Source organism: Bombyx mandarina, chromosome 23 (genome assembly GCF_030267445.1).
Source record: "Bombyx mandarina strain Sakado chromosome 23, ASM3026744v2".
NCBI lineage: Eukaryota > Metazoa > Arthropoda > Insecta > Lepidoptera > Bombycidae > Bombyx > Bombyx mandarina.
Window position 1 is genome coordinate 9,604,982 of NC_143229.1, and position 23,685 is coordinate 9,628,666.

The following is a 23,685-nucleotide window of genomic DNA, read 5'->3' on the forward strand; positions in this document are numbered from 1 at the left end:
CGTTTATCGGGTCAGCTAGTAATTTATAAAGATATAGTGTGAATTACCCAAAATATAATGATAAGTGTCAAGTAAGTAGGAAAAAATCTGCCGTCATATTCAATAATAAGGTAAATGTTTCCGAAGCAAAGCGACGGCGGGTCGGCAGTATATATTATATTTTTAATTATAAATATTATAATCTGTCTATTTTTAATTAACTTTCTCTTTTAAATTAAGTGTTAAGTGAGTCTAATCATAACAAATAGATTAGAGTAAGATTAGAGACCGCTATATTTTTTTAGTACAAGATTATTTTTGTTGCAGGAGCCTGACGGACAGAAAACAAATAATGGCATACAATATAGACTGCAATTACTTTACGCTAATGGTATGTATTATACTGTTTTGGAAAATTCAAATTTGTTTTATTTTAAATTATCATTTCTTAATATTCCTGTCAAGAACTAACTTTTCACCAGAATCATATTTTCAATTTGTATTTTTAACTGTAAGTTCTGATCTTTGTCACCATAATTATACCACGAAGTCCATCATCCGAAACGCGTTGCACTATTCGTTGAATTGTACAAACAATAATGGCCTCTATATTTATTGCGTTAAAGCCTTCGATTCCTATCAAACGTTCTTCATCTTGTATTCAACGGACGATGACAACGTTATAGAAGCGATAGTTGCACAGTAAATATTTGCCGTCTTGCCTTCAACAAGGATAATGGAAAATCGACACAGAGTACAAGGTCCTGATATATGAATCTCTGATAGCCACTAAGCTGTACGATCTGTGTGTGTGTGATTTTCTTTTTGTAGTTATATAGAGTTCTCAAAAAAGAAGATGAAACTGAATTAAAAAAAAGTATGCTTTATTTCAGGTATTAGACAAGAACAGGATATTTTCGTCCGTCTCATCGATTCGGTAACGAAACAGGTAAGCTTCAAGTGCATTTTATAATACACATGGGCAACGGCATGCGGTCCACGTGATGATAAGTAGTGACCATCGCCTGTGAGCAGTGCTATTGCCAGGGATACAGTCAAGCTGGTGCATACCGCCTTCTTTCAGACTTCAGTTGAAGATAGGCAGAGCACTTAGCAAACACCGTGGAAGGGCGAGTTCATTCCAGAGCGGTTGACCAAAATTATCACACCGCTTATCAAAGCTATTTATAGGAAATTGACCTCTGAGGCATAAAAAAACCACAATAAATCTTTATTTTTAATCATCGCTCATCAAATATACTATATTAGTACCTCCTGTTACAATCGCAAATACAAGGGAACATGGATATAGAAAGTCATCACCCATTACGGCCCTACCGAACCGTCGTCAAAGAATCCCTCCGACGACCACGTGACCAGCACGCGACAGATTGTCATCGGCGTCGTCCGATTAGGCGTAATCCCCACGCCCCTTGGTCAATGCAATTGCATTGCGTTCGGAACAATAATTATCATTATCTCTTGTTACAATTTTACTCTCACTTCACAATTGGCGGGTGTCGGTTTAAGATTTTGATCGACACTTTAGAAAGGGTTAGGCCTTTTGATAAATTGTCAGTCTTTTGATAAAGCGCGAGTTGTTCAGTTGATTTGAAATAGGATCACGGATTATACTTTCAATAACAATGTATTATCCGTAATTATCTGAATTATTTGGTGAAATTTTATTTGTCGTATTCAATACATCTCTAAACATAATATTTGTATTTTTTTTGGCACTTTCCAAAATCATCGCTGGCTTAGAAAATCTAAATAGAACAGTCTAGTGGCTTTGGATAACTGTGATTTAAACTTTCAAATTGCCAAAGCAATAATAATATCGTCAATATTTTTTAACTATACTACTTTATATATACTTTTAATTACTGCTGGTAGGACCTCTTACGAGTCCGCACGGATAGGTACCACCACCCTGCCTATTTCTGCCGTGAAACAATAATGCATTTCGGTTTGAAGGGTGGGGCAGCCGTTGTAACTAATCTGAGACCTTAGAGCTCATATTTCAAGGAGGGTGGCGGTATTCACGTTGTGGATGTCTATGGGTTCCACTAACCACTTAGCACCTTTTTTTTTATTGCTTAGCTTATGGTTTTTTTATATTAATCTTAGCAATAAAAAAAATTCAGATGGGCAGTTCAACTTACGGCCCGTCCGGTGTAGTAATTAGAAACCGTAGACATGAAGCCCAGTGACCTTGAGTAATTACTTAATTACTTACATGACATTAAAATACTAAACAGGATTAAACCTACTCCTACAAGCTTGTGTTTGTCTGCAAATGACTTCGTATCACTGGCCAAATCAACAGTCGAAACAAACTTGTCTGAATCAAAATTATCTTATACATTTAAACGAGCAATTCTTGTATATACTTACATATATTATTAAATATATAATCTGAATCTCGGAAACGGCTCCAACGATTTTCATAAAATTTAGTGTGCAGGGGATTTCGGGGGCGTTAAATCGATCTAGCTACGATTTATTTTCAGAAGATGTTGTTTTATTCGTATTTTCAATAATCAACTCTTCTCGACATCTATTGGCGAATAATAATACTATTTTTCTTAAGTGAGGGCAACTAACCGCTTTAAAGACACAACAAGAGGGCGTTATCACAAAAAAAAAAAACGAGCAAAGCTCGGTCATCATCTAGTGCAAATAAAAGTGTAATACAAACCTTCGAACGTTTTCGAATTGAAGAAAACTAATTACTATCAAAAGCCCTTTATAACATCTCGGTGCACCTCACATATATAATTTCAACACGTCGTACGCTGTTAGTATTGTGTAACAAGAAGCCAATTACTAAAGATTTATGCCGTGAGTATAATTAACTTAGGCCGAACGTTGTTAACCAAGAATTACTGAATTTCGTATGTATTTGCTTAGGTAAAGTAATCAAAGAACGCGTAAGACCAAAGAAATTCAGAAGTAAAAAAATAGCTGTTACTTTCTTGTTTTTATTTTCTCATAATTTTCATATAGTTAGGATTTGGTAATAAGATTATTTTATGATAACAGGATTTTTGTTTGGTCCCAATCTTAATTAAAAGTAATCTTCTTGAGTTAATTTGAAAATAAAATATTTTATTGCGCAACACAGTTGAACGATCATATGTCTTTTTAAATAAAATGAGGTGTTACGTAAGAAATTAAATCAGATGTGGAACTTATTATGTTTATATATAAACAGAATTTGTACGACATAGTGACAAAAATATGTATTTTAATTAAATAAATATTATAAATAAAACTTTGAAACGAGCTAATACACGACGTACATGTCACAAATGTCAACACGCGAAACAGTCATTGGGTAATATACACTGGTAATATAGTAATGAAAGATGGCGTCTAGGTAATAGCTACATCTGTTTAATAAAATTGCATTGAAATCTTAAGCTATGCACGTACGGTCAATCAATTACGCATTTTATAAAAGCGAACCATACTTTTTTATTTTTGTTCTAAACTACTCCTTTTTTTTTAACGCTGGGTAATCCATTTACGAATACCCGGTCAAGGGGGCTAAAAATAAAAAAAAACATAACCAATTAATTAAAAAAATAATTAATTGAATTAATTAATTTAAATTCTAAACGACTCCTGGTGTTTTAAGACCCTATGGTAATCGGAGTCTATAGACATCATAGCGTAATTGTATGTATCTGTCTATTTTGAGAACTTAATTGTATTTTCTAACAGGTGTACCACTTTGAAAGTGGAAATAATGGTTGCGTCGTACTTACCAGTACTTACTTACGCATTACCTCCAGTTATTATGAAAACTATAAATTTTAGATTTCCTGTGCTTCCTCATCTCATGTGTGTAATGTAATGAAAATCTTTAAAATAGGTTTTGTTATTTCAATAATAACCTTGAGTTAAATGATAAGTAAATATTTACTAATTTAATTATTTCTAATGTCCGAATCTTTGAGTTTTGAATTGTAAGTTGTGATTCACGATCCGGACTAATAACAGTAATAACAATTCATCTAATTGTACGAAAACATTAGGCCGGGGCAAATTGTCAATTACCTAATGTTCGGTGCATGCAAACTAAACACGCAACTCTCTTAGAAACGGGAGAATATTGGAATCTGCCGTTTAATGATGATTATTATGGTATTTATTCGCTTAATTAAGATGCTTAAAATAAATTTGGAGTGAACTTTGATTGTTTTTATCTATGAATATACATATTTTACTGCAACAAAGATATACGACAATATGAATGTACTAATACACCTTCAGACCGAGGGTAAAAAACTGAAATGTATTCTAAAAAGGATGCCCCATCCTTCAAACAGGAATATATTACTTCTTTGCGGCAGAATCAAGCCTACCAGTATGGACTGTTATCCTACCACCAGAAATAAATTTTTTCATTAAATTACTCATATTCGATTTTTTTGTCATATTTTTCAGCCCTACATTATTACATTAGCTAGTATTACATTACCTAATAAGTCTAACATCGCATTTTCCTCCAGGCTATTCAAGCTAGAACTCAAACGCTTAAGTTCGTTTTTAACACGCGTATCTAAAACTTAAATGTATTTTATAAAATGAGCCTTATGGAGATGCCATAATTTAATTATTAATAATGATTTATATTATTAATATTAATAATAATATAGCAGTAACTTTTTTTAAGTATACAATCTTTATTCCATGACTTACCTTATTGTTAGATAATGTTCTATTTTCTGGAGCAAACTATTAATAACCGGATTATTTATGTTCCCATACTAAATCACTATCATATCAATATCTAAAACATCAATCTGCCCACCCCCTGTTTGTGTTTAGTCTTAAGATAGTGATTCTATATTCCACGGAATGAGATTCGGTCAAATCCCATAGAACAACCAGCGGTTTGAATGGGAAGGCGTGCGCTGTGCACGTGCGTTCATGATTATGTTTACTTAACTATATTCAAACAACATATTAATTTGATGGCTTCTCGTTGGCTGACTGTGAGAAAGTGCTGCCTGAAAAATAGAGTAGTTTCAAATTTAATACAAATTTAAAAATTCTAGAGGTCCCGCAGTAATCGAAATTCGACTATAATTAATTGGAATTGTAAGTTTGTACACTATTATGGTTGTATTTTATACTTTTATAATCACAAATTTTGCCAAGGCTACACTATAAAAAATATTAATAAAGACAAACAATATTTAATCTATTCTCAATTTGACCACAGACGTCAAGAACAAAAGTTTGACAGTAAATAGTATGCATGCGTGTGTGCGTCAAATACATGATTTGTAGTGTGTGTAATGTTTTCTTTATTGATTTAATGTATCTTTTATGCACTATTTAAAAAAAAATTCGCATTGTGCACTTCTTCTCTATATTCTCTATAAGTGTGGAAAATTTCATACTCCTCCGTCCGCGCAATTTTCGTAAAAAGGTATACAAAGTTTTTGTTTCACGTATTAATATATAGATAAATGTAATAACCGTCTTTAATTTAATGAGATTTGCTGCTACTAGTATACAATATAGGTACAATATAGTATACAACATACAATAAGGTCGTTAATAAAACTTTTAAAGTGCACCTAGAATTTTTACTATCTCATCACTAAAGAAATATTATCACGGTTCTTTCGGAACATAAAACGTAATAAAGTTAATAATACTGACCACAGAATAGTTATTTATCTATTCCGTGATGCTGACGCATTTAGCAGTTCTTAAATAAATAGCATCAATAAAACCTGTTATAACTATGAAATGTTTGTTCGCTCGAATAACTGTTATTACCGGAAAAGCATTGTTGTGAGTGGACACGTAAATCATTGTAGACTTTTAATGTTCTTCTGTTTATTCTTTAGTATTTTAATTTATTTTCAAAGATTTTCGTCGGCCATTTTTGTGTTTTACTAACATCAGAATCGTAAAATTGCGAAGTGACCTTTCTGATTGTTACTTATTTGAATAATTCAAAACGAGTTATATTTTTATGAAATTGTTTTTTTTTTAAACTTTAATATTATTAATTAAGGAAAAGAAAGGAAGGATTAACAAAATTCTAGGTGTTTAGTATCTTTGGATAGGTATTTAAATATTTTCCTATTTGTTTTTGCCAAAACTTAATGAAATATGCTCCAAACAGATTTTTTATAGATGAATCAAATTAAAACGATTCTTGACGGCGATTAGCATTTTCAAATGGAACTAACAGAAATACTATTTAATTAAACAAACAAAAATATATACGAAGAAATACTGTTATACGACTTTTAATGTGCTAATATTAACAAAATATTCGCTTAGTAATTGACCGGTTTTTTGGCATTACTTAATATTAAAAAAATGCAGTCTATGTATGACTTTGTATTTCAAGTGGACAAATGCAGTCAAAAAGATCGCCAAGTCCCATTTCGTTGTCGGTCATGTAAATCACAGTGTTGTTTTGCGAGTTGGTACTACGTCTTGTCGTACTGTAGGAAGCTTTTATTTCGTCCTGGTTCATAAATTCAAGGCAGCACTGATCTTATACTATTATACTGTTTACTATCTAAAATTGCAAATTTTTAAGTTTGTAATGTATCAAAGCATTTTTTATAATTAGGCGTTTCAAAATTATGTCATATTTTTTTTTTATTTAGATGATTTAGACTCAGTTTCTGAGTATTACTTGGTTATCGAAAATTCCAGTTTACATATGACATTTGCCGCCATTCGCTCAATGTTTTGTGATGCGTTAATGCTTCGCTGGAAATTTAGGCAAGATAGGTAATCTAATATTTATTTTGATAGAGCTTGGTCATATCCAAGAGCCCCGCTAACTAAATACTAAGTGATCCCTTAAATAATATAAAAATAAAATAAAACATATTTAAACAATTAATGCGGCCACCAACATTGAGAAATATGGTCCATTGAAATATGAGTTTCAGTTGCATTAAAACAAATAATAATATTACCGTTGATGTTCAAATGAACTGTTTCGCGTTAGGGAAATCATATTACTACTAGTCCAGGTCCGAAATGTAATTACAAATAAATTTCATAATTTTAATATTATTACATAGCGTTGTTATTTTAATTACTTCGACAAATCAATATTGCCCGACGGCCTTCGATGTAGTCCGATAAATCAATTTTGTACATTAAGTGAAGAGTCCAAAAATAATCGAAACTGTTACCACAACACTTATTTATCATTCAAATTGTATTTACCAACAGAAGCCACACTGGTCAGTATTTTTTTTCAACCCCATAATTCCCAAGAGATTGAATCCCATGCGACGCTATGCCCAGCGGTCGACTCGCCCCGATCCTGAGGGACTTTAGTTAGGGATCTAGAAAAATGATGGCTAGTTCCCTTTGCAACTGTTTATTTGAACAGGGTATTTTATAAGAAAAACTTGCAAAGTTTTGCTTATTCATACGATGTACTAAACGTAAGCGGTTTTGAAATTTGAAACCGTTGTAAGCTGATACCCGAGTTTTAAAATCGAATAAAATGGTGAATTTTGGAAATTTAGTAAGTGTTCGTTTTTAATATTGGCTTCTGTTTACGAATATCTTATACCTTTAAACGAGGAATTCTTGTATATTAATATATATATAATCTGAATCTCGGAAACGGCTCCAACGACTTTCATAAAATTTAGTATACCTACAGGGGATTTCGGGGGTGATAAATCGATCTAGCTATGATTTATTTTTAGAAAATGTTGTTTTATTCGTGTTTTCAATAATCAGCTCTTCCCGACATCTATTCGCGAATAATAATACTATTCTTCTTAATTGAGTGCAACTAACCGCTTTAAAGACACAACAAGATGGCGTTATCAAAAAAAACGGTCATCATCTAGTATGAATTATAACAATATAAAAACGCGTCTATGTAATCTATGTAGGAAGCCGCCATTAAAAAAAACAATCTTATAAGAATAATCTCTCAAATATAACACATTTTTCTATAATGAATAGTGACTTATTTCATTTACAATCACACCTGATACCAGTCCCCCACTAATATTCCCCGAAGCACCCCCAAGCCATTTTGTCTGCTTAAATACTATCCTATGACCCTTGAAAAACACCCTTACGTAGACGTAATCCCTACAAATCCTTAGTACAAAAGACGATAATGCTAGACCATTTCATATTCAATTAAGTATTTTGCTAGGGATCAAAAAATGTATCTCGATTTTTGCGGGATCTGGTAGTTAATGCTCCGTGCAACATTAGAAAAATAATACTGACTTGTACATAATAGAAAAATTTGAGTTTACTGTGTAACTAAAAATCTTTTGTTGTGTTAACATTAATAAATTAAAATTGTTTCTGAATTGTGATAATTTGATATATGTATATAAATATATGCATGTAATATATGTATGTAAAATATATGATATAACTAGTCAGGTCATAAGTATTGTCACACAGTAAAAACTTTTATTTTAGAATGCTGGCCACAAAAAAGTTTATTGAATTCGAATTTCGAATTGTTCATGAAAATAAAAATGTATACTTTTAGAATTTTACTCATTTTTAAATATGGAGTGGACGCTTAAAGAAGACCGTGTTGCAGTTATTGCGTTGCATAGTTGCGGTTACGCGCCAATTCAAATTTTTAATATACTGAAAAATTTGAATATAACCAAAAGATTCGTTTATCGTACCATCAAACGATACAATGAAGACTCTAGTGTAGATGACAGGTCAAGAAGTGGTCGCCCTCGGTCTGTTAGGACTCCAGCAGTGATAAAAGCTGTGAAGGCGCGAATTCAAAGAAATCCCAAACGTAAGCAGAAACTGTTGGCCCTTCAGATGGGGTTAAGCAGAACCACGGTGAAAAGGGTTTTAAATGAAGACTTAGGGCTTCGGGCATATCGAAGAAAAACAGGACATCGTTTGAATGCTCGTCTAATGGACCTGAGACTGAAGAGATGCTGCGCTTTGTTGAAGCGGTACACGGGAAAAAAATATCGGGAAATTCTTTTTTCGGATGAAAAAATTTTTACCGTAGAAGAGAGCTACAACAAACAAAATGATAAGGTGTGCGCACACAGTAGTGAAGAAGCGAGCAACCGTATTCCGCGTGTCCAACGAGGTCATTTTCATCCTCGCTCATGGTATGGTTGGGAGTTTCTTATTGGGGCTTAACAGAGGTACATTTTTGTGAGAAAGGTGTAAAAACGAATGCAGTTGTGTATCAAAATACAGTCCTGACGAACCTTGTGGAACCTGTTTCTTATACCATGTTCAATAACAGCCACTGGGCATTCCAACAAGATTCGGCGTCAGCTCATAGAGCGAAGAGCACACAAGACTGGCTGGCGGCGCGTGAAATCGACTTCATCCGGCACGAAGACTGGCCCTCCTCCAGTCCAGATTTGAGTCCGTTAGATTACAAGATATGGCAACACTTGGAGGAAAAGGCGTGCTCAAAGCCTCATCCCAATTTGGAGTCACTCAAGACATCCTTGATTAAGGCAGCCGCCGATATTGACATGGACCTCGTTCGTGCTGCGATAGACGACTGGCCGCGCAGATTGAAGGCCTGTATTCAAAATCACGGAGGTCATTTTGAATAAACTTTAGTGTCATAAGAATCTATGTTTTGTTAAATTCATTTTGGTATATGAATGGTTACATAATGAATAAACTTGTTTCAATTATTTTACATTAAACATGTGACAGAATTTATGACCTGACTAGGTATAAATAATGTTTATTATTTAATTTATAATAATCTTTATTTTTAATTCATAAAAATATGTCGGAAAATTAGTATAGCCAGTATATTCTGTAAATAGAACGCATACCTAGTATTTGTTCTTACAATTCATGGGAAAAACGAAACACGATAAATTTAACACATCCGCCTGCTAAAATAGAGGTTACAATTCCTAATTAGTTATTAATAGCGAACGAAACCGACACGTGCTCACCAGTAGGGGTGTATTTTAGTGTGGTAGGCAACAAAAACATTTTAGTCTAGTTTAGCTACGCAAAATATATTAAATTTTATGAACTAAAATATTTAGTGCAGTACAACAAAATTATTGTTTTTAAATTATTGTTTTTATTTTTTTATTGCTCACACGGGTGGACGAGCTCACAGCTCACCTGGTGTTAAGTGGTTACTGGAACCCATAGAAATTCACAACGTAAATGCGCCACCCACCTTGAGATATAAGTTCTAAGGTCTCAAGTATAGTTACAACGGCTTCCCCACCCTTCAAACCGAAACGCATTACTGCTTCACGGCAGAAATAGGCAGGGTGGTGGTACCCACCCGCGCGGACTCACAAGAGGTCCTACCACCGAATAAGTACCACCTAAATTAAGACTAATTGACTAAAAAAATAATTTTGTTTTTTATTTTTACCTTGAACATAGCTTTAGCGTCATTTCAATACAATAATTCTCCTCTTAGTTGCTCTTCTTTTAGTTGTGAATGTTCGTTATTTCCTATTCATTTGTAATTTTATTTTGGTTTTGTTCTTAAATTTTTGGGGATGTTACTTCGGGACTAATGCAAATCAGTTTTTGGTTTTGATAATAAAATGCAATCACGCAGAAGGGTGCATAAATTATAATATTTTTGTTATCTACGATAAACTTTTCAATGCATCGGAGATAACAGTCCTAATATTATCTTATCTGAAATATAATCAGGGAATGTTTTTTTATAGAAGCGTAAATTATGTTGAATTTTTGGTTCGTTATAATCTGTAATAATAAAAATTTAAAATGTTTTTATTTAAGTAGGACTTCACAAACACTTTCAAATCGTCATATCTTTACCAAAATACGTAAATAGGTAACTGGTTTAATTAGGAGTGTTTGTTGATATATTTAGAATTTATTATTTACTGAAATAAACTACTTATATGACGCAGCTACCATATGATAAAAAAAACAATGATATAAAAAAAATTTAATCTCCTAGATTATTTTAACATTAGATAGTTGGATGAGCTTACCCCTCACCTAATGTTAGGCTGCCTGAAACTTAGCTGTGTGTTTTCGGTCTAACCCATGTCTTCTCATGAGCGTCGTAAAATCGGTTCACGTAACCATGTTGAGATATGATGACTCATTTTTAAAGTATAACTGCGCGTCCTCTGAAATTGGAATATTTTTTAACCGGTATTGTAAGATGAGAAGCACAAAACCTACCTGACAGTAACAAAAGTCACCGTTGCTCATAGATGTCAGCAATCCCAAGGGCATAGCCAAGCCACTACCCATGAGTGGATCGTGGTAGAAATAGGCAGGATCCCCGCGGGCCCATAATCACCAATAATTACGCAAGTTAAACAAGATTGCGATTTGATACATCAGTAATATTGAGATTGAAATAATAACTAAGATTGTTATAAATAAATTATTTGTTCCAGCCGATTGTTTATGAAGGTCAAGATAAGAATCCAGAAATGTGCAGGGTTTTACTCACGCATGAGGTCATGTGCAGGTAAATTTCATACGCTTTTATGTCACAGTCTTATTTGAAACCCTTTCCTAAAATCTTATGTAATTATCATATTTCTGATACAAAATACCTAAGTCTGTTAGTATGCGAAGGTAATCAACTAATAAGTAAGTTTCCAATCTAGGAAAATCTTATAAAATACATGATTGTAATTTCCTATTATGAACTATCAACAAAAGGTTCACGCAGTTAAGGATTTCTAAAGTAAATACGAGCTTCGAATAATATGACTTGAGTCGTTTTTAATTTAATATACAGTAATTATAAAAGTAATTTGTCATCGAAAGAAATCTACTGTGGTATTTTACCAAAAAGCCCGATTTCATTTATAATTACAAAAGTTACGATTCTTGTAAAATAATAATGCGCTATCCACTCAATAACAAAACTGACAACGTAGTTTATTTCATCACATACAAATATATAATTCGGAAGTCATGAAACAATTTTTACCTACTACTACTAATTACCTAGATAGATATAAAAGTAGCTAAAAAGAATATGTTAAAACATTTTCAATCACTGAAGTTTCTGCACTGTGACCACAGACCAAAAAGCTAGTGTTTGACAACAGACCGTGTCTGCGTGAGCAATTAAAATTTTATTCCACCTAAGACTGCATATCTCTATCTCTGTTTGCGAGATATGCGTGTCTCTGTCGCGCGTCTTCAGGGGAGGAGTCTCAAGGGAGTCTGTCCTTTCAATGTCTTTGCCCTTTGCGTCAAGGAGCTCTCTGTAGGGCGCAACACGGGTTCGCTTTACGTGGAACATCTTTTTGTTTGTCCGTCCGTTTACACGCGGTTGATTACAACAGTAGGACGGTATGTCAGAAACAAAAATTAATTCAGTAAACAATTTTTTGAAATAGCTTTGCCGGATTCATTGATCAAACGAAGCTTATAGTTTATTTTACATTAAAGCGTAACCTAAAATCGTAAGGAAATGTGCTGATAAGCTTTTTCTTTACCTTGCGTTACCTTATAAAAATACTAATTAATATTCGGCCTGTTTATTAATTCGTCATGGAACTGTAAAACAACAGACTGTCTTTCGTTATTCTTAAGTTTAATTATACTTCATAATTTCATGTACTCAATGAAAGAATTTTGTGAGTTATTCTTCTATTATTTTTACAGTCGCTGCTGTGATAAGAAAAGTTGTGGTAACAGAAACGAAACACCTTCGGATCCCGTCATCATCGACAGGTAAGTCTTGCTGAGTTAGATTAGCACAGTTTTCTATGTTCATACGTCGACAAAGAACACCTTAAAGCTTACCGGAATTCATCACAGATACTAAACAAAAACATAACCACATGAATGTTGCCAAACCGTTTTGAGATTTCAGGTCTATGTTTCAACTGTGTAGGAATTACGCAAATTATAATTTTTGGGTGTTCGACTTTTTAGTCGAACACCCAAAAATGCACGATGTTAATTCCTTCATGAAGCTAGTTTGGGAACAGCGAATAAGTATGTAGCCAGATAGAAAACGGACCAGCTCGCGGGTTTTGAACACGGGCATAGCAGCATCGCCCGGTATGAATGTATCAAGTGCCCTATTTTTAGGCCACGACGACTTTACAAATAACAAAATGTGAATAATAAACGCAAGATGATCAACGAGAGACGCAAAAACGGAAGGAAATACTAATAAATCTTTGCATAGTTTAGTAACTTAACATTTTTTTCCATTTAATTTAACGTATCTTACTGCCGTTTTCGGCTACGGCAACTGTAGTATTTTCGCGTCGTAGGGTTGCTCATTTAATTATAATATTATTTGTGTTTATACAAATCGGGTAAGCACTTAAATTTGGTAAGTAACCGTATAATGGTTCATTTAAACTTATCAGTATTGATTTATTCAAGCTCATCATTGAACGCCTATTTAAGGAATCATAAGTTTTTTTTTTTTTTTTGCTTAGATGGGTAGACGAGCTCACAGCCCACGTGATGTTAAATGGTTACTGGAGCTCATAGACATCTACAACGTAAATGCGCCACCCATCTTGAGGTTTATGTTCTAAGGTCTCAAGTGTAGTTACAACAGCTGCCCTACCCTTCAAACCGAAGCGCATTACAAGGTATTTTAGAAGGTAAGGCATTTTGAAGAAGAAAAAACGTTTCGGTAAAATTAAAAATGCGAATAAAACCATGGGTAGAGTCGCACTCAAAACTTTAGTCATAAATTAACAAAGTAAATGTATTATAAATAATTGGTGAGCGTAAAAATCTAAATAAAGGACAGCTGTGCAAATTAAAGCAGTTCGCGATTCATCAACAGTTGTTGACGGCGTTCTCAAAACTTTGCTCGAGCCAAATGCATTTTCACGATATACGAAACTTTGGAGGTTTTCTGTTTCCATTGTTCGTTTGGTTTATGGTGATTGTGAAGTTTTAGCGGTCGCTACATTTATTTTTACATTTATCACAAATTTGTTTTCCAGTGTACGCATTATTGACATATTTTACTTTAAAACAAATAAAACGGCTTGGGAATAACCTCCAAGAGGTGCCATGCTGTACCCCTCACAATAATATAAATTCACTGTAAATCATTTCAAATCCACATGTAGTCTAATCTTTACCACATTCAGGATTCGAACCCAAAATTTTTAAAAGTTCCAATCTAAAACCATAAACAACACCTACCGATTGAAAAAAAAAACAATCAAATGTGAACGCAAAATTTTTTGAATGTCGACTTCACGCTGAGTCATTCAAACAGATTCGATAAAGAACAATTCGTATAGGAGGAGCGCTGGCTAATCAGGCTGACAAATATCAATATTTCAATGGAGCACTATTTGATAGGTGAGGGGACTCGTACCTACTCACTGCTTTTTATTTTTCCTTTTTCGGGAATTCAATAGAGATAGGCGTCTCCCGTTTTGTACGTTCGATATTTGAATGTTAGGGTTGGTAGTGAGAAAATATTTTTTAAAGAAATGATTTTCTCTATTATAATAATCTTGTTTTATTTGCTCACTTTCATTATAAAATAAGTTATTTATGTCTCTACAAAATGTTATTATTCTTGCAGGAAAATATTTTTGTGATACAACACAAATATAATGCAATACTACTCGTTAAAAATACCTATGTAAAGTTACAAAAACAATTAACATTCTGAGTATTAGACTTTAACCATAAACCAAATTCACAGACCTACAATCGAAATATCTAAAGTAAACTAAAACGGACAGCCCTACAAAATCGAACGTCGCGCGTCGGTTTTGTAATTCGCTCGATTCAAATTTTTTGTACCTTGGAAACAAAAAAATCAACGACGACCCTTTGTGCGATCTCTCCTTTGCTTTTCAATGACTCATGAATCTACTCGTTGGAATATGAGACACGAACGAAGTCGATTTTTTAACTTTTGATGTAAATGAAAATCGTTTCAATCACGGTTTCAACATTAAAGGAAACGAATGCGATTTATAAAAGGTTCTCTATTCTGTTTCACTTTGGTTACGTTTGTGATGAGTTAAAAATTAAAAAAATTGTGTATTCTAAATCTAAATGTAATAATAAATAATAATTTCTAAACGTGAATGATTTCAGTAAATTAGCTGTTATATTTGTTGTTGATGAACAAATTTTGTTTCGTGTTTGATTTCTTTTATTTTAGAAATAACTACGCTAATGCTAGTTTTCCTTTTAGCAAAATTTGACGTAATCTTCGATAATTATATGTATCAGGATAAAGTGTAATTCATCAGGCGTGTGTCGCCACGCCCATACGTCGCATGCTACGTACAAACTAATGCTATAATTGAAATTGTGCAATTGCGTGCAAAACTCGGGCCGAATTCATTATGTACATGTTTTTGCAATTTATTTTTCGGGCGTCGTTTTTTTCTGCTGTCGCTACGTATGAAGTGATACCCGTGCCCGTCGCAATGAATTAATTGGATGCGTCACACTTATTCAATCAATTAAATTGTAGTACTGTAGAATGTAAGTCCGAAATGCGTCAGTTTAAATATCCAGGTAACTCAGATGAAACAATGGAATCAAAATTTTATTTAGGTACGATTTTTATTATTTTTTGGCGAGTGTTAATTGATTAACAGTTTTCACAATATACGACACACTATCGATGTATCTCTATCATGCGTATTTCAGAAACAGTCATGTGAATGATATGATATGATAGGAAAAGAATCATTAAAATTTGTTAGATCTGTTTCATGCTAAAAACAAACACTTACACTTATTCAATCAATTAAATTGTAGTAGTGTAGTAACGTAATTCCGAAATGTATCAGTTTAAATATCCAGGTAACTCAGATGAAACAATGGAATCAAATTTTTTATTTAGGAACGATTTTTATTATTTGTCGAGTACTAATCGATTAACAGTTTTCACAATATACTATCGATGGTTGCCTATCATGCGTATTTTAAAAACAGGCATGAGAATGATACGATATAATATGAAAAAAATCATTGTTTGGATCTGTTTCGTGCTAAAAACAAACACTTATAAAGTTGAAATTTCGTAAACTCGATTAGGAGTGTTGAAAGAAATCTCGTTTCGCGTATCGATAGCACGTCGAATAATTGACGCGAAGGTAAAAGCGGCCAACAATCCAGAACCCTACGAATCAGCAGCAATTTGTTAAGTGGATTTTTGCCCGAGACACGCTCGCGGCTCGTTGCGCTCCTGTACACAATTTCATTATCTGTGCCTGCCTGCTCGCGGACGGCTATACTATTAACTTATACGATATTCTGTGCTGCTATGGAAATTATTTAAAAATTAGTTTTTATTTCAATTCCTTTGTTTTTATGAACGTTTCAAATTTGACAGACTTTTTGGCGGGAACGCGAGGAGTGAAGTTGTGCGATTTGTTTTATTTTCTCTATTTAGTTTTTCTTCAGGTTTAAACGTGTAAGAACGGTGGCTTATTAACTGTTTAATATCTGTGAAAGTGCACAAATGTGGGAAAATGAAACAATGCTGCTGGACGTAACTTCTCGGGATCCTCCAAAAAGTCCAATGAAAAAATCTCAGTAAATGACCACCATTTTACTGAGATTATATTTCATCCCATATCATCTCATTTTATTTAATTTCGTCCCAGTTGATTAATGTTCTAAATTAATCATTTTCATTTCATTTCATTTCACTCCATATTATCATCTCTCATAAAATTAAGAATATAAATTCAAATGAGACGTGACTTAAAGGCCTTAGTTACCAGGTCATAAAAAAAATCAAATTTGACATCTATATTTTTTCTTTAATATCACATTGTCTCTCTCTATCCATTTCTAAAAAACATACAGTAACGAAAACTTTATGATTACCGCGTTATATTTAGATAAATCAATTACAATTTTGTTCCAAAACAATAAAACATTCTATGAAAACGTTTCTAAATAACCATTACGCAATTTATAAGACCGGGGGTACTTTAAAAATGGACATTTCAAATCAATTCGTGCCCACGCAATCGAGTCCCCAATGCAATCACTTAAGAATTTTATGAACCGTAATGATTAAGATGTTTTGTCGTGCTTTATATAGGGGTTCGAAGTCATTCGATTAACTAACCGATTTAGACATATTGTAACTGGAATAACTATTAAAGGATTACGTGCAGTTAAAAGTACTATTTTGACTGAGGGGTCTTAAAAATATTGACCTAAAAGTCGGATGTAACATCCACTGATGGTTAAAATTAATCTAATTTCAAAATGGGTACGATGCTCAGAATTCGGATAACGAGTTGGAGTTTGGATATTATACTTCTACGGCGTATCCATGCTCGATATTCAACTGGTCAAATAATCAGTATTAAAGTTTCTAAGGCATTCGTAAGTCGTAGACATAACTAATACCTATCTTACTGACCTACCTACCTAATAACTACCTTACCTTACCAGCTAATTTCAGCAGGTCCTTGGTTCACTTCATTGGTTGTCTACCCATGTTACGACATCCAGTTTAAGGTCTCCACTCCAGTACTGGAACATGATCACCACTCCTTAAATTTATAGTCAAACTCGCTCGTATTAGACAATATCTTAGATCTTGGGACACGATGATAAATAGCGCCTAATCCAAATGCTGATACGGTGATGATACGTGGCAAAATCGTCTTCTGAAACAGAACTGTTGATTTATTCATTTGTATTCGGTAGTGGAGAAGAATAATAACCGGGTAGGGGGTGGCGCTATTGTAAAAGGTGGTAGGACCTTTTGTGAGTCCGCATGGGTAGGTACCAGCACCCTGCCTCTTTCTGCCGAGAAGCAGTAATGCGTTTCGGTTTAAAGGGCGGGGCAGCCGATGTAATTATACTGAGACCTTAGAACTCATATCTCAAGGTGAGTGTAGGCATTTAAGTTGTCAATGTCTATGGGCTCCGGTAACCACTTAACATCAGGTGGGCCGTGAGCTCGTCCACCCATCTAAGTAATAAAAAAAAACATAATTACTTTTGTACAAGCAAATTGATATAAAAGTTACAAAGATTTTAGTTTTGTGTGGAAATAAGTAAACGAACAGCTATAATATTATGTCATTAGATACGCACCAATGCCGCGCCGTGCTTGCTTTTCTATTTGCTAAATAAATTTCTTTTTGCCGTAGGTAAATCTATACTAGTCCCGTATTTTAATACAACCTTTTTTAAATTGGCTCGTGCTACGGAAACAAGTTTCCATCGAAGACAGTAAATTCACATTATAAATAGTTACCAACTGCAAATTTGTTGGCGCGAAACCTCGTTTCGGCTTCCGACCAGTTACACTGTTAAAGTTCCTATACTTTAAGCGTCCTTATTAATAACGTGGAACTTTGCTCTCGCGGGTTTGCAGCCGTATATATCCCGAGCGGGTTAGAAAATCTCTTTTGATTTATTTAATACGAATCCCTAAGAAAACGAAGTAAACACAATACAAATCATGTAAATCTGTACAAAAAGGGGCGCAACAAAAGAATTCGGCACACTTACAACGTAATGTAAACCAAAAAAGAAAACTGGTCCCAAAAGCATACCCCGGGGAACATTCGCGCGCTTCTCTCGGCCCGATACAGACACGACGACTGGTGATTAGGCTTCTTATCCACAAGATAGCGACAGAAACTGTGCAAGACTTAACAACTAGGACCGTTTTCTTATTCCCTCCTACCAAGCATTTTCTTACCCGTCGACTTATCTAATGTTTCTGTTCGGCTTAAAATTCCTATGTTATAATGTTAGTGGCTAAGTTCTGTTGCTTACGATTTTTTATGATCGATACAACTTTTTTCCGTATTATAATTTTAAGAAACCTACCAAAATAAATCTTCATTAGCCAAAAATGTTTCAATTTACTTATATTACTAGTGCGTGCCTTCCCCATTTTTTCAAGTCAATGAGACTGGTGACGATCGTAAATTGAAATATGATAAAGTCAGTAATAATCCCGAGTAATCGTATCGACCCTCCATTGCATTAGTCTCTTGAGTTACGATATGAGACTTCATGCCAATTTACTTGAACGTCACGATAAATTATACGATACTTGTGTACATATTCCCCTATCGATATTGTTTCGTTTAGAATTTAATCGCCTACCAGTTATATTTTTGCTTTCCTAGACTACGTGATTAGTTTTAATATTTATATTTTCTGGTTCCTTTTACCCGACCATGACTGAGTATTCTATCTCAATTTCAACCTCATTTTCGATTCCAATACGTGATTCGTCGGTTCGCAAATTATTCGGTGAAAATTCACCATCTCGTTAGAATGTGCGATCAGGGCGAGCCGGGCGAACCGCTTGATAAATTGTCTGGAATAATAATGATGAATTGCATCTACCCCGATCTTGATCTAATCTATAGCGAAAATTTTACTATCCAAAGCTATTATTACCTTTGTTTTATATGTAAGCTGTTTTTTTCTTTTTATTGCTTAGATGGGTGGACGAGCTCATAGCCCACCTGGTGTTAAGTGGTTACTGGAGCCCATAGACATCTACAACATAAATGCGCCACCCACCTTAAGATATAAGTTCTAAGATCTCAGTATAGTTACAACGGCTGCCCTACTCTTCAGACCGAAACGCATTACTGCTTTACGGCAGAAATAGGCAAGGCGGTGGTACCTACCTGCGCGGCCTCACAAGAGGTCCTACCACCAGTAAATAATGTTCTTAACATTATTATATGTAAGTGTTCGTTATATAGGTGTATTTGTATTACTGTTTCTATCTCTTTACTGTTGGAAAAAAATAAGATCTGTTGTGAAATTGATTCATTGTTTGAGTGTATAGGTACATTACCGCTTATAGACATTGTTATTAGAAATATCATTCAGTATTTAAATGCCAATTAATATAATTATATGCATAATCTAATATTGTCTTTAATTACTTTAGTTCAACAATGTAATTTAAATCATTATTTCGTATAAACTTAGGAAAAAGAAAAACTTTTAAGGATTACGTTTTATAATAAACATATTTCTAAATTAAATTTAATTCGACGCTTGATATTACGTCGGGTCGGCCAAATTACTTCAAATTAGCGACAAATCTATTAAGAATGAGACGTCTTGGGCCCATTTAATTAGTGACGGGGTTTTATCATCCCCTCTTCGCTTTCGTTCCTTCAGAATTTCAACGGTAATACCGCCATATTGGCGAAGCTTAAATAATATTGAGAATAATACAGCATCCCTGAAAATTTAGAGACATTTTATTACGTTTGTTTCTGAACGAAATTTATCAGATCTATATTATATATCTAACATATTATTGTATTGATTAATTTAATATTGATCACAATATCTTAGAAATTTAAATCTGAAGGACATTTTTGTATATTAATGATATTTATATCAGGAAGAATAGAACAAATGCGCGATTCGCATATCTTCAAAATTTTTCTTTTAAATGCATCCTGATTGATAGCAAAATTAAAACCACGATCTGGTATTTTCTATTTTTACTAAGGGTCATAAAAGCGGTAATGTAATGGGATCATTAAATTTAAATACGCATTCAGTGGTTCCATCTTCTTTGAAGACAAACGCGCTGGAATGACAGCGGGCTGTAAAACAAACTACACCGTTAATTGTTACTTTTATGATGATATCGCGTGAGCTGGGGTCAGACACCGGACTAATTGTTGCTTTTATTTAGTATTTCGTGGGTACTTGACCGAACGAATGTGGAAAATTAGGTTTGCTCGTACGAATATAATCCGAAGTATCAGTAAATAAAATAAAAAGTTAAATTTTAATGAAAATTCTTTTAGATTTCCGTAGTACATCTTTCGTAATCTTTGATAAGGAAAATTATCGATGTCTTTAAATAACACTGTATATAGGCAAATAGGATAATCACACGCTCATTTAAAGAAAGTGAACAATTGCTGCCCCCTTAAAGGTATTAAGATATTTTAAGATAGGTCTTAATATTTTTTCCCCGTTTTTCAATCTTTTTATACTATTAACTACACGAAGTAAAAAAAAATGTAACATCACTTACATTCAATTTGTACGAGTGGATTTACTTATCTACATTTGAATGTAATAATTCCCTTTTACCTGATTGATGGTCTATTCAATCTTCTCCAATTTTACGTTTAACTAATTGAGGTACACGAAATCAACTGTTTTTTGGACATCCATTAGGTTGATGATAGTGCGCTTTCATTGCTATTAAGATTTCATGTAATTGATGTTTTGTTTATTTGAAGTATCTAGTTTTATGTGCGCGTAAATTGATATTGCGCATTGAAAAAATGTAGTACATTCAATAAAAGTAATGTGATTGACTGAATTGCAATTTTTCATTAATTGATTTGTGTTAGTTAATTTAGAAAATTTCATGGTATTCGAGTGCTTAAAATTAAATCTGGTCACTTTGTGAAGAAGAAATTGTTTGATTGAAAATATGTGGAAATTCATTGAAAACAAAGGAGGCGGTAATCTCCAAGTTAAACTGAAGAGCTTAATGTCAAAAGTAATCTAATTGGAATTACCATTTCCAAACAAGCATAAACGTATTAGAGTTAACATAGCATATATGTACAGAGCTGTTACTACCGACTCTAGCTTCAAGACGTCAGCGCATTTAAGCGCCAATTAATTATTAAGGAGCACAGAGCTCCTTCCTTTGCTCTTTGACGGCGACTGTACAACAATGTGGCTACGTCTAGTGATTGCCTGCTTTGTAAATTGCATTACAAGTGCTTCCCTGTTTGTTTACGTGTATCGTTACGTGAGTTATCGAGACAAATTATTTACTTGATTAAGGCATTGGACATATGCTAAATTCGAAGTTTTGCTTTAGACTTGATTTTTTGTAACATTTTGAATTTAATTGATATCACAATTACAACATTAATAAAATCAATTAAGAAAAAAATCAGTTATTAAACAGAAGAATTTATAATTTATAGTGGACAACAAACGTGAGATTTAAAAATGAAATTGTAATATTGAATTCAACAGTTCAAATGTATAAGAGATAAAGGAGTCAAGAATTCACGCGTGTAAGGATATAGAGTGCTTTTAAAGTGTATTTCGACAAACATGTAGCGGGGTCGCTTTTGATGGAAGCGCCTTTTTCAATTGTCAGTTTTAAATCCAATTTTCACTTTATATTGGTAGTTTCACATATCAGAGGGTGCACTTTTCTGAGAGACATTTTTAGTATGTTGTCGATTGTCGTGAGGGAATATTGATCCATGGTAACTTTGAAATGTTTTTAAATGGACAAAAATATCTTTGAAAAAGAGAATCATACTTCGGAGAGTATTGGGACTCTTAGGGTCGACGCTTCGAGTGGTGTTCAGTATCGGAGACATTTGGTGGGTTACGCGAACTTTACTACTAAGATGTTGGGAACTTTCATCAGAGCGAAGCGGTGCTCCACGCCTGGACAAATAGTTATTCTTTAAAGCTCAGGCTCGGCCTCACGTGGAGTGGTACTTTTAATAATCCCGTAACTAATAATTCCATTATCCCCTTTTCCATCGCATCACTAGGATCAAAATGCATTCATACTATTTCTAAAACCATTGCCTTCTTCCAATATGCTTTCCCAAAGATCCTTTTTGTCAAGTACCTTAAGGTCTATGGCATGTCTTCTTCAAACTAGACTCTGAGAAATTTTCTCAGTGGTAGATAGTAGGCAGCAGATAAATTTTTCGCAGTTCTCTTCTCCGCTATCTTTGTCTTCGATGTTGCTTTTAGAAACTTTATATTTGTACATGTTTTAGTATTAAATGTTCGCAACATAACTTGGACTACGACTGTTGACGAAATTTTTCAGTTTCTTACGAAATCTAGTGTCTTGGCGATAGATTATTGCTAATAATTAGAGTGAAAATGGAGTAATTTACTTTTTGATGAAATAAATGAACTGTACTCGCTAATTCAAGATTTCTGTTCGTCACCGAAAAGGGGAAACGGTGTAGAAAAATTCACTTATACAGAGCTAGGGTAGATTAAATTGCATTGAGCTGGAACCATTAACGCCTTGTCTGATCGGATCTCGATTTCATACATCTGATAAATTCGATATATTGCATCCAAACGACACACTGTCAAATGGAACTTGGATTTGTTTAGATACGTTCTCAACGAAGTGCTGAATGAATACCTACAGGATTTTAGGGATAAGAGAGTAAAATATTTTACGATATTTTTTTTACTGGTGGTAGGACTTCTTGTGAGTCTGCGCGGGTAGGTGCCACCGCCTTGCCTATTTCTGCCGTGAAGCAGTAATGCGTTTCGGTTTGAAGGGTGGGGCAGCCGTTGTAACTATACTGAGATCTTAGAACTTATATCTCAAGGTGGGTGGCGCATTTACGTTGTAGATGTCCATGGGTTCCAGTAACCACTTAACACCAGGTGGGCTGTGAGCTCGTTCACCCATCCAAGCAATAAAAAAAAATCTAGACAAACTAAACATGCTCTGACTGCAGAGCCAAGGGTCTTGGGTTCGATCCCCGCATCGGGCAAACATTTGGTTCATGAACAAATTTATTTGCTCTCGGTGCTTAATATATGTGTTTATAAGTATATATGTTAGCCTCTGGTTCCCGTAGTTGGTACAGGGAATCTTAGTTTGGGACCAGATGACCATTTGTAACTTGTCCCCCGTTATTGTTATTACCCAAAATCTCTAATGAATATTTGTAGCGCCCAATCTTCAGAAATGGATAATTTATTTTCAATATTTTTTTGTTTATC

The 23,685-nt window shown here is 33.9% G+C and overlaps 1 protein-coding gene across 11 annotated transcripts in view; it reads left to right on the forward strand.

The window, feature by feature from the left end:
* kn (EBF transcription factor knot) overlaps window positions 1-23,685 on the forward strand; it is a 65,805-nt gene that overhangs the window by 12,995 nt on the left and 29,125 nt on the right. For 10 of the 11 annotated variants that reach the window (XR_016325221.1, XR_016325222.1, XR_016325223.1 and 7 more), the window contains exons 4-7: window positions 307-370; window positions 873-928; window positions 11,385-11,458; window positions 12,613-12,681. Coding sequence is in view for 7 of the 11 variants with exons in the window: in XM_089737548.1 (XP_089593674.1) it covers window positions 307-370; window positions 873-928; window positions 11,385-11,458; window positions 12,613-12,681 (263 nt within the window). In the remaining 4 variants the exon portion in view is untranslated. Of the gene's footprint in view, window positions 1-303; window positions 371-872; window positions 929-11,384; window positions 11,459-12,612; window positions 12,684-23,685 lie in introns of those variants that run through there. The other variant, XM_089737554.1, reaches the window with a different exon arrangement.